The 13,160-nt window shown below is 38.3% G+C and overlaps 1 protein-coding gene across 1 annotated transcript in view; it reads left to right on the top strand.

The window, feature by feature from the left end:
- The window catches only part of THSD7B (thrombospondin type 1 domain containing 7B), a 752,940-nt gene that overhangs the window by 260,431 nt on the left and 479,349 nt on the right, over positions 1-13,160 (top strand). Inside the window, exon 5 of the mRNA XM_060015718.1 lies at positions 6,593-6,748. Within this exon, the coding sequence (XP_059871701.1) occupies positions 6,593-6,748 (156 nt within the window). The remainder of the gene's footprint in view (positions 1-6,592; positions 6,749-13,160) is intronic.

The following is a 13,160-nucleotide window of genomic DNA, read 5'->3' as shown; positions in this document are numbered from 1 at the left end:
ATAAGCTGGGAGATTAGGATTGACATATACACACTACTATATATAAAATAGATAACTAATAAAAACCGACTGTATAGCACAGGGAACTCTACTCAGTACTCTGTAATGACTATATTGGAAAAGAATCTATAAAAGAGTGAAGATATATATGTGTGTGTTTAACTGATTCACTTTGCTGTACAGCAGAAACTAACACGACATTCTAAATCAAATATACTCCAATAAAATTAATTAAAAATAGAGGAACAGAGGAGAGAATATATCATAAAGAAATATATGAATATATGAATATAGGTCTGACGGCTACTGTATTTCTCCCCTAATTTTGTAATTGTTGGATATTGATCTAATTACTTTCTAAAACTGAATACATACTTCATTTATTTTGTCCATTTTTATTCTGAATATTGTTTTCCATCTTTACTTATCATGTTGTTACTCTGTAGCATTAAGAAAATCACTAGTTGGTAGGTATTTTCTAATTCACTATGTTAAATGAATGAAATTTGGAAAATTTTTTGACATGTGGCCAAATTTCACATAATTCCCGCAATTAGATAATTATTTTTAGATATTACATTTATGGTACATACATCCTCCTGCCAAACTGTATTGCACAGTACTTTGCCAAGAGAGTCACAATATGGCTAAAATTAAGCTTTATTAGATATAATAGGATGAGATGGGATTTAATTCTTTAAGCTGCCTATAAGTGCTAGAAGACATATTTGCTATTATTCTAACCACGAAGTTAAAAGAATGATGTATTATTTTGCAAATCCCAGTGGCAAAAGGCAATTGAAATAATACATGAAGGCTTCTTTAAGGAAAATAGCTTTCTGGTTAAAACTGTAATATTATTTATCTTTCCCCTTCAACCGTTTGACTCCTTCAGTTTGTAGAAACCTATTTATTTCAGCAGTTAGGTGGATTGAATTTCTGCCAAGTCAGTATGCTCCCTAAATGAATATGCCAGAGGCAATACTGTTTCTCAAAAACCATTTAGAAAGCAGCATTTTTACATAAGTAGGCTCTTTCATTATTTTTGAATTAACTCTGAGCAATTGCTGTTTATATTATGATTTCCTGGACACCCTGTGGAATGAGGGGGTTCTGAGTTTTGAGTGAGAATTCCCTTTGGGATTGACAGGGCCTGCGTTGATTTGGAAAATTGAAGTGAATATAACTTTTTGGTCTAAGTTCTTTGTGAAGGCTGATGTCTTTCTGCAAATCAAATATCTTATGTAAAATCAACTGAAGATAGAATGCAGGGGTACTCAGTTACCCCTAAGAGAGAAAGCAGGCAAAATCATCCGGGTTTTAAGAGTTCCCAGGAAGTAGCATCACCTTTACTTTCTTTTCATCTCTACCTCCCTGAAAGTACTGGGAAAAAATCAATATGTTTGACTAATTTCTTGCCCATGATCAAGATCTTTCTTTCTGTTCTGAGGGAAAGCTGAGTTCCATTATGCCATGGCAGAATTACCTGAAACACTCGCTAAATTTTTAAAGACTCATTTGATGTTTCATCTGATAATAGACATATTAAAAAACAAGAAAATGCCATTGGCTCTTGTGATAACATTTTTTACTCTAAGCAAACATTACTCATTTTTTAAATAAAATACAGAGGGTACCTAGTTATTAATTATAATTAACTAATTATGATGATGATGATGATGCAATTTCCATTTAATTTCTTTTTGAGGCATTAAATGGCATTGAAGTTTAGATCTTACAAAATGGCCAGCAGTAGGGGTGGGGGGGTAATATACTCTTATTGAATCTTTGTCAACTTATTTCTGTGTTGATTCAAATTAGTTTGGATCAGAGCTTGATTTAGTTTCAAAGAAGGAGATGTGAAGGCACTCAGTTTTCTTTACAGTGGTGGTCACATGCTAATGATAACAACAGGCATTTTTCTTCTTAATTACAAATCATTTCGATTGAATTTGTATGTTCATCTAAAATCACTTTGTCCTTAAGGAAAATCATGAACTATGCACATTGCTAGAATTAAGAACAGTTTTTTCTTTAACATTAAATGTATCAACTCCAGCATATTCCCACCCCCTTTGTTAATTAGCATTCTGTTCATGGAGTAATTCATTATTTAAGGTGACTTTGCAGTCATTAGTAGCAGACTTGCACATTTCTTGTAAGGCAGGTCAATTTAATAATTTCTTATTGCAAATGAAAAATTCCAGGTTAGGCACCGAAATATTCAAAGCGTTAATGACTACTGCATATGTACAATCACTTATCAGCCTGTAATATATTCCCTAGCTTTAGAAAGCTACTGCTATGTAGTGATCTCAGTTGACCTGAGTTAAAAGTTACTTTGTCTCTTTAACACTTTGTGGCCATGAGAGGTCTTTATAGGGGCTAACATTGCAGCCTACAAAACCTAAATAGCCTATAAAACCTTGGGTAATTGCTTACCTCTTCAGGCAATTGGTCAACACAGGAATGGCAGAAGGTGTCAAAGTGACATGGTCTAAGGCAGCTGGAGAAAGCTGGACCAGCATAGACCTTCACTGAATAGGTACACTGATTGCAGCAGGGATCCATTGCGTTAGAGCAGACAGTTATTAGCAAATAGAAATAAAGTTGTTTCAGTCAGTATATCTAGAGAAAGGATTTCAGGTGACTAGAAAAGCAGCTTCTCTTCCCACAGACATCATGGCTGGAGTTTGGTCAAGAAGAATTGAGGGCTCAGTAGAGAGTAAACTACCCAGACCATCCAATTTGAGGTGGTTCAGGTATGGCCCCCTACCCCACCCACCTCCCAGGATAATTTTATTACATCATGAACAGCTACAAATAAAAGAACAGTTGTTTAAAGTGGAGCACATTTTGGTCTCACTACCTCCTGCTTCGTCAGGGAGGTGTGGGATGGAGCTTGAAGGAGTATTGAAGTGGCAATAGAGTAGGAGAGGAATTTGGATTTTGTTTAAAGGGTTAAACAGCCTGCAACCTTCATGAATATCTTGGATCTGTCGTGTCACTGGTTGCCTCCATTGTGGTCACTGTGATTCATAAACAAAATATGCTTGGTACGAATGACCTCATCTATTCTGTCTGATGCCTTCATTCCATGGCAGGAAAACCAAGAGGAACAGGTGGAGGTGAGTCAGCCACCAGGGACAAGGCTCAGGTCTTGCTCTGCCTTGGACTGGCTGAGTGAACTTGGAGAAACCACCTAAGGTCTTTGGAATTCAGTTTTTCAGTAAAATTGCTGAATTAAACTAAATTAGCTCTAAAGCTCCCCTTCTAGCTCTAAGAGTCGATAGGCGTAGCGATATCCTGTGTTCACTTTTCTTGGGGAGTTGACTACCTAAGTGATCTGAAGCTGGTAAGTACTTCGTGACTTACTCATGATTTATTTCTAGAACAAATGGATCCCAGGGGGCTGAAATAGAGAAAAGTTGACCCAAGCCCATTGATTCAATGCCTAAATGAAGCATCTTAGACATGTCCCTGAGACTGGAAGAATTTATTGACATGGATTAAGATCTACTGTCTTTCAAAGCAGCAGGTGCTGAAGAGGCATGAGTGCTCTGACAAATGGCCTCACTCCCACCCCTGGGCCTCCAATTATGTCGCTTAGTAGCCTCCAGGGAAATCCCCCCATTCCTCACCAGCATATCATGTCTCTCCCTAATTTCATATCTTAGTACCATTAGCCCTCATGTCAAACAGTCAGTTGATTGACAGTTAAGTATTTATCAAAGGGGACCTTAGGGGACTTAACCCCTCACCTCCCAGTAATCATCAACAGCCCTCCAAAAATAAGCCAAATAAACATAATATCTATAAAAACATTGTCCTGGACACATGCAGCTTCATGTCAAATTCCCCAGTCTCTTTCCAACTGCACTACCAACCCTAAGGCTTAACTACCTTCTGGACAGTTAAGCCATTCTGGCGCTTCTAACGAGATTTAGTTCAGACCTGCTGTGAGCCTAGGTATTGCGCTGGTGCATTGACCAGTTTCAACTGCAGGGTCCAACCTCACGTTCAGAGATTGCGGCAGCAAGTGTCTGCTGGGTCTTGGAGCTGAGACGTTTGGGGTACCTTCTCAGCATTGATCGTCAGACACTTAAGTTCTGTCTGGTGTTACAGGGAGACAGCCATGGCAAAGGAAAGAGAAGCAGCAATAATGGCTTTCTAGTCTTATTGTTGAGGCCATGGACTCATGAATGCTTAGTACCAACTCACATTGAAAAAGAGGCTACATGAGGACAAGTGACCTTGTCTGTTTCACTACAAATCTAGCTTCAGCACCTAACACAGTGTTAACTCATGGTAAGTACTTAGCAATGTAGGTTGAATGACCGATGATGAGGTCACTTAGAGCAGTGGTTCACAGCACAGATTCTGGAACCAGACCACCTTGTTCCAAATCCTGGCTCCACTGCTTGCTAATTGGGAATGTGAGCAAGTGAGTAAGGTGTGTCTCAGTTTCCCCATTTTAAAGTAGGAATAATAATAGTATATATCTCAAAGTTATAAATGAATTGATGTTTATAAACAATGCCTGGCATGCACTATAAATGTTTATTAAACAGCCAGAGTAATCAGTTTACATGCCCCCACGTCCTTTTCCATCATTACTTAGGTTTTGTTTTTGGAACTAAAGTTTGAGTTTGTGAGAACACGTGCTAACCAAGCATGGGCCTGGACCGAAACACACTTCTGCCTTAAGACCTCTGGCTGTGCAGCTTCCTATGTATACAATACTCTAAAGCATCTCTTTCCATCAATCTTGTTAAAATGCTACTTGACGTACCCTTCTCGACTGAGAGTTCCTTGAAAGCAGACGCCATCCAGTATCGCCCAATTTAAACGGGTACTCAGTGGTTTTGGAATGAATGCATGATGTACTCAGTGAATGGCTGCTTGTTGGTCTTTTACTCACTCCTGGGGAAGGAATTGCAAACTCCTCCCCCATCTCACAGGTTTTTCTTTACCCATCAGTGTCATATGTACATGCACAGTCCTGGTCACTCCAACCTCCCCACCCAGCTGTTGTTATCTTCAGCACAATCTCTGATCATCACCTCTCCTCAGCCTTCCCAGGAAACCCTTTTACTTTCCCCCAATATCTGCTCTCTCTTCCCTGGCCTGTCTCTTCCACATGGCTTGACATTTGACATTTACGTTAGCAATCTTGCTTTGTTTCTGTCTTTTATTTTAAGTCAGGTCAAATCCTTTCGGTAAACTGTAAAAGAATTAGTTGCAAACAAACCGTTATTATCATTTTCCTTTGCAACCTTTGTTTTTCCCATTCACCCTCATAGATACCTCAAGCCGCTCTACTTCTTTCCCCGACGGTTAAAACATCTTCGTGACAGTATTTTTTTGATTTTGCTCTTGCTTTGGTTTCCATTCAGAGTTCTGCTGGTCACAGCTGTGATTTAGTTCGATCTGTATCTGATTCAATTCACATCTTATGTAAAGAGTGAGGAAGTAAAGTAGATGGGGTGATTTACCTCCCTATTTTCTCATACCAGTCTCCGTCTTTGAAGCACTTCTGATCTGCTTAACAGATGGAAGTGACGTATAGGAAATATTTCAATCATAGTACAGGGCAACCCATAAGATAAAACCGTCTGGTCTTAAACCATTGGCTCACAAACTCTGAATTGCTCCGAAACCCGCTTAGTGTGGGATCACTCTGAATTGCTCCGAAACCCGCTTAGTGTGGGATCACTGCAAGTGTAGTCAGGCATTTGGCTCTTCTTTTATTGGGTCATTTTGGGATATTGCTATCCTAGCTCCTATTATGTTATAATCTCCATGAGAATCAGGAGCCCATCTTCTTCTTCATCTGTGTATTTTCATGATTCTCAGCATGGGTCTGCACAGAGAGGACACTTGATGAGCACCACTGATGCACAGATGATTACTGCCTCCTGCCTTGACCCAGTTCTGGGCATTCTCCGGGCGCAGGTGCATACCAGGAAGAGCTGGAAGGTTCCTAGTTGGCATTTCCTGTGGCTCCGCAGACACTCCTTGTGCCTCTGGGTAGGCTTTCTAATGAAACTGACTTCCAGGGACTAATTCTGCCACTGCAGATCCTGATTTTTCTTCTTCTTCTAAAAACCATTTCTCCTCCGTGTCTTCGAGAGGTCCACCCCTCAGGGGAGTAAGAGCAGTAGACTGGTTATGCTAAACACCCCACCTCGGGTTTCAATTTTGAATTTTTCACAACAACCCAGTCATCTGTATAGTTGAGATAGACTCATCTTGGAACTTCACAAAGCCACTTAATTTTTTTAAACTTCATAACTCTAGATAATAATCTAGGTTTCCAGTCCTCTTGGATTCCCAGGGAATACTCTGTCGAACAGGAAACTCAAATGAGTGCCCTTTGTCACTGTCTTTCCTTGCCTTTCCTCACCCTACATGCTAATAATGTGCAGCTAAGTAGTACATATTGGAAGAGTGTTGATAGTTTGTTTGCATATAATCTGTTTAACCATAAAGCTGATGTGAGCAAGGCAGGCACACAAATAAAGATGGGAAAAATTCTAGGGATGTTCAGAGAATGTGACTCGGGCCATTTTTTTTTTTTCTATCCATGCAGTCTCTAGACCCGTGGAAAAGACATTATGTTTGGGACCTGCCCCTTCAGCTTCTCAGCTCTGCAATATCCCTTGCTCTACAGACTGTACAGTATCTTCCTGGTCAGCCTGGGGCTTGTGCGTCCATGAAAACTGCCACGATCCTCAGGGAAGAAAAGGTGAGTGCCTTGTTTGTATGTGGTTCGTTTCCTTCTAGTGCATGCTATTTATTCTGGTCACTAAATAGCCCCTTAAGTCTGCTTAGGACAATATTTGTTTGTAAAATGTAGATAACCAGCTCAAGTCTGACAGCATTCAGTTATTAAGGAAGCATTGGAGACATTTCTGTGGACACAGAATCCTACCTTGGTTGACCTTTCAATTAGGCTCGTAGCTGGTGAAGTGACTATTACTGAAAACTGGTATAATTTAACCCTGCAAGATATTTGGTCCTGACCAAAATGTCCATAAGACACACCAAAATGTCCTTCATATTTGGTCCCGTCCAAAACATCCATGAGCATATTCATCCCATGCCACATGATTTGATTAGGACCAAATTCAAGGAGCTTTTGCCATGTACCAAATGTCTTATGGACATTTGGACTGGATCAAATATCTGCTAACCATAAATTAATGATTTTTTTATATGTAATGGTTATACTGTAGAAATTAGATACGATTTCTGTAATCATATCAAGAAACAATGGTTTTGCATATCTATTTATTATTTTCAGATTCCCAAAGGCTGAATCACATACTGAATTTGATGTTATAGTTCAAATTTTCATGAGGTGCATTTATGTGTGTTGTTTTCTATTGATGTTGTCCTCAGGCTTAAAGCGAAATCTTCAACCTTTGTGTGCTTGTTTATATTTGTTACGCTATGAGACTAGATATCAATTACAGGAAGAAAACTGTAAAATATACAAACACATGGAGGCTAAACAATACACTACTAAATAACCAAGAGATCACTGAAGAAATCAAAGAGAAATCAAAAAATACCGAGAAACAAATGACCCAAAACCTATGGGATGCAGCAAAAGCAGTTCTAAGAGAGAAGTTTATAGCAATAAATGCTACCTTAAGAAACAAGAAAAATCTCAAATAAACAACCTAACCTTACACCTAAAGCAATTAGAGAAAGAAGAACCAAAAAAAAAAAAAAACCAAAGTTAGCAGAAGGAAAGAAATCATACAAATCAGATCAGAAATAAATGAAAAGGAAATGAAGGAAACCATAGCTAAGATCAATAAAACTAAAAGCTGGTTCTTTGAGAAGGTAAACAAAATAGATAAACCGTTAGCCAGACTCAACAAGAAGAAAAGGGAGAAGACTCATATCAATAGAATTAGAAATGAAAAAGGAGAAGTAACAACTGACACTGCAGAAATACAAAAGATCATGAGAGATTACTATAAGCAACTCTATGCCAATAAAATGGACAACCTGGAAGAAGTGGACAAATTCTTAGAAAAGCACAACCTTCTGAGACTGAACCAGGAAGAAATAGAAAATATAAACAGACAAATCACAAGCACTGAAATTGAAACTGTGATTAAAAATCTTTCAACAGGGTTTCCCTGGTGGCACAGTGGTTGAGAGTCTGCCTGCCAATGCAGGGGACACGGGTTCGTGCCCCGGTCTGGGAAGATCCCACATGCCGCAGCTGGGCCCGTGAGCCATGGCCACTGAGCCTGCACGTCCAGAGCCTGTGCTCCGCAACGGGAGAGGCCACAACAGTGAGAGGCCCGCGTACTGCAAAAAAAAAAAAAAAAAAAAAAATCTTTCAACAAACAAAAGCCCAGGACCAGATGGCTTCACAGGCGAACTCTATCAAACATTTAGAGAAGAGCTAACACCTATCCTTCTCAAACTCTTACAGAATATAGCAGAGGGAGGAACACTCCCAAACGCATTCTACAAGGCCGCCATCACTCTGATACTAAAACCACACAAAGAGGTCACAAAAAAAGAAAACTACAGGCCAAAATCTCTGATGAGCATAGATGCAAAAATTCTCAACAAAATACTAGCGAACAAAATCCAACAGCACATTAAAAGGATCATACAACATGATCAAGTGGGGTTTATCCCAGGAATGCAAGGATTCTTCGATATATGCAAATCAGTCAATGTGATACACCATATTAACAAGCCATATGATAAACTCAAAAGATGCAGAAAAAGCTTTCAACAAAATTCAACACCCATTTATGATAAAAACCCTCCAGAAAGTAGGCATTGAGGGAGCCTACCTCAACATAATAAAGGCCATATATGACAAACCCACATCCAGCATCGTTCTCAATGGTGAAAAACTGGAACCATTTCCTCTAAGATCGAGAACAAGACAAGGTTGTCCACTCTCACCACTGTTATTCAACATAGTTTTGGAAGTTTTAGCCATAACAATCAGAGAAGAAAAAGAAACAAAAGGAATCCAAATCGGAAAAGAGGAAGTAATACTGTCGCTGTTTGCAGATAACATGATACTATACATAGAGAATCCTAAAGATGCTCCCAGAAAACTACTAGAGCTAATCAATGAATTTGGCAAAGTTGCAGAATACAACATTAATGCACAGAAATCTCTTGCATTCCTATACACTAGTGATGAAAATTCTGAAAGAGAAATTAAGGAAACCCTCCCATTTACCATTGCAACAAAAAGAATAAAATACCTAGAAATAAACCTACCTAAGGAAACAAAACACCTGTATGCAGAAAACTGTGAGACACTGATGAAAGCAATTAAAGGTGATACAAACATATGGAGATATATACCATGTTCTTAGATTGGAAGAATCAACATTTTGAAATTACTTATACCACCCAAGGCAATCTACAGATTCAGTGCAATCCCTATCAAACTACTACTGGCATTTTTCACAGAAATAGAACAAAACATTTCACAATTTGTATGGAAACACAAAAGACCCCAAATGACCAAAGCAGTCTTGAGAAAGAAAAACAGAGCTGGAGGAATCAGGCTCCCTGACTTCAGACCATACTACCAAGCTATAGTAATCAAGACAGTATGGTAGTGGCACAAAAACAGAAATATAGATCAATGGAACAGGATAGAAAGCCCAGAGATAAACCCACACACATAAGGTCACCTTACCCTTGATAAAGGAGGAAAGAATATACAAGGGAGAAAAGACAACCTCTTCAATAAGTGGTGCTGGGAAAACTGGACAGCTATGTGTAAAAGAATAAAGGTAGAACACTCCCTAACACCATACACAAGAAAAACCCTCAAAATGCATTAAAGACCTAAATGTAAGGCCAGACATTATAAAACTCTTAGAGGAAAACATAGGCAGAACACTCTATGACATAAATTACAGCAAGATCCTTTTTGACCCACCTCCTAGTGAAATGGAAATAAAAGCAAAAATAAACAAATGGGACCTAATGAAACTTAAAAGCTTTTGCACAGCAAGGGAAACCATAAACAAGCCGAAAAGACAACCCTAAGAATGGGAGAAAATATTTGCAAACGAAGCAACTGACAAAAGATTAATCTTCAAAATATACAAGCAGATCATGGAGCTCAATATCAAAATAAGAAACAACCCAATCTAAAAATTGGCAGAAGACCTAAATAGACATTTCTCCAAAGAAGATATATAGATTGCCAACAAACACATGAAACGATGCTCAACATCATTAATCATTAGAGAAATGCAAATCAGATCTACAGTGAGGTATCACCTCACACCAGTCAGAATGGCCATCATCAAAAAATCTACAAACAATAAATGGGTGTGGAGAAAAGGGAACCCTCTTGCACTCTTGGTGGGAATGTAAATTGATACAGCCACTATGGAGAACAGTATGGAGGTTCCTTAAAAAACTAAAAATACAACTACCATACTACCCAACAATCCCACTACTGGGCATATACCCTGAGGAAACCATAATTCAAAAAGAGTCATGTACCACAATGTTCACTGCAGCACTATTTACAATAGCCAAGACATGGAAGCAACCTAAGTTTTCATCAACAGATGAATGGATAAAGAAGATGTGGCACATATATACAATGGAATATTACTCAGCCATAAAAAGAAACAAATTGAGTTATTTTTAGTGAGGTGGATGGACCTAGAGTCTGTCACACAGAGTGAAGTAAGTCAGAAAGAGAAAAACAAATACCATATGCTAACACATATATATGGAATCTAAAAAATATATATAAGGTTCTGAAGAACCTACGGGGTTCAGGACAGGAATAAAGAAGCAGAAGTAGAGAATGGACTTGAGGACATGGGGAGGGGGAAGGGTAAGCTGGGATGAAGTGAGAGCGTGGCATGGACATATATACACTACCAAATGTAAAATAGATAGCTAGTGGGAAGCAGCTGCATAGCACAGGGAGATCAGCTCAGTGCTTTGTTTACACTTAGAGGGGTGGGTTAGGGATGGTGGGAGGGAGATGTGGGGATCTAGGTATATGTATAGCTGATTCACTTTGTTATACCACAGAAACTAGCACAACATTGTAAAGCAATTATACTCCAATAAAGATGTTAAAAAAAAAACCCACAAAACTCTTCAGTGGCCAAGAGACAGATACAATGGATAAAATAAAGAAGTTTAAATAATCAAAAAAAACATTTTAAAAAAAAAGAAAAGAAAAGAAGCCCTTGATGGGCACTGTAGTGAAAAAAAAAAAAAAAAATATATATATATATATATATATATATATATATATATATATATATATATATATACACACACTCCAGAAAAGATGTTAAAAAAAAATTTATAGGTCTGTGCAGTCCTGTTTTCTTTGGTTTGCTGTTATATACACATCTGCATCTTCAAATGTACATTTTTAGTGGCATCTTGACTTCTCTTTTATTGATCCTTTAGTTTTTTTGTTTTTTTTTTTTTGATCCTTCAGTTTTTCTTGATACTGTGTTCCTTAATGGCAGTGCTAAAAGGAAATATTCATTTTACTTAAAGAAATGAGATCCAAGGACATTCCACAAGTTAGGTTGTGTTTGCTAAGCACTAATCCCTCCAGTTATCCCACGGAAAAGAAGAGCACATGGCCAAGTGCTTGGTGCTACGATACTGATGCTCTCAGCTTAATTCTACCTCCATTTGAAAACTCACATTTCAGCACTCCCCAGAGGGCTCACAGGCACACATGGGCACGCCCAGGTTCACACACCCACGTCCCTTGGCTTTTCTCTTTATTCTGTCTCTTTTGTTCTAAGGTAGAAGAGGAGTATGTGTATTGCATCTAGGACAGAAAGACTAAATTTAAGTCTTTTGTCAAACAATAGAAATCTGAATCTCAATAGAATATGGGGGTCTATTGGAAAGCTCACACTACTCCTGTATTAGACATGTAACCAGAATGCCCCCCAAGCCTCTTTAGCTTATAGGTACAAATAATTTCCCATTAATTCTAACACTCATGATTTGTTGTCTTGTGGTCCACAGGTGTATAACTGGACTACGCAAGTCTTTTGTAGTTGTATGTGAGGCTCCCCAGGGTGACTTACCTGTTAGTAGCACCAGTCCTCTTATGTTTGATGTGTGTGTCTCTGTTTTAAGGTCTCTGTCTAGAACATCATTTGAGGCTGGACTTAGGCTCCCGCAGCCACTGTGGCCATGGCTGTCCCTGCTGGCACAAAGTTACTTCATTGAATGTTGCCTTCTTTTGCTTTCAAAGCTGGAGAACCCACACCAGGCCAAGTGGGCCCTATATTCATTGGGACACTTTTGGTTATAAGTGACAGAAGCCCAATTCCAACTGGTATAAGCCAAAATAAGGGAACTTATTAGCTCATCTAGCTAAAAATAGAAGGGGAGGTAGGGTGGCATCCCAAAGTATCAAGAGGCCAACAGAGCACAGTTTCATTCTTTATCTTCTTCTTTATAATCTTCTGTTTCTACAATCTTCTATTCTTTTCTCCTTCCATTTATAGTCTATTTCTCCATCTCTTGCTTCTACTTTTCCCTTTATTAGTTTCAGTTTAAGGCATGTCCTCTCCATGGAGCAAAGACCAGGCATTCATTTTCTTTCTTTTCTTTTTTTCAACCACTAAACTTTTGTTGTATATCCTTCTTGTTGGTAGATTTAGTTTTGGTTAATGCATGCCTTTTAGTGATTATTGGTGTCCTTGACAGATGGATAACAAGGCAACAACAACATTCTGTAACTATTTGAGGCACTCTGATTTGAAACATCTATTTCTTAGAATTTGTTAACAAAAATTCAAGTATTAGATATAAATATAACTAATTGTCTTTTATTGCTTAAGAGGCAGTATTACATTCGAACCTTATTTTATGCAGTTGATGTTTGAGTTAAAACAAAAAATTAGACAGCCCTATATCATCCTAATTATCTAAGCTCAATTTGTAAAATCCATTTATGATTTTACTGGGGCAGACTGTAAAAATCTCTCAATTTCATAGAAACTTTCAGAGGTCAGTTAACATCAACATGGTCTGCAGATCACAAATTAGAGAATAAAGATAAAAATTTTGTTTCCTTGATTCTTAGATCCATTCTTTTCACACGTTTTGGTTTCTAGATCTAATTGTGTCACAAAATCAAT

The sequence above is a fragment of the Delphinus delphis genome, chromosome 7, assembly GCF_949987515.2.
Source record: "Delphinus delphis chromosome 7, mDelDel1.2, whole genome shotgun sequence".
In the NCBI taxonomy this organism is placed as follows: domain Eukaryota; kingdom Metazoa; phylum Chordata; class Mammalia; order Artiodactyla; family Delphinidae; genus Delphinus; species Delphinus delphis.
The sequence above is the reverse complement of the archived record's forward strand: the minus strand, read 5'-3'. Positions and strand labels throughout refer to the sequence as shown.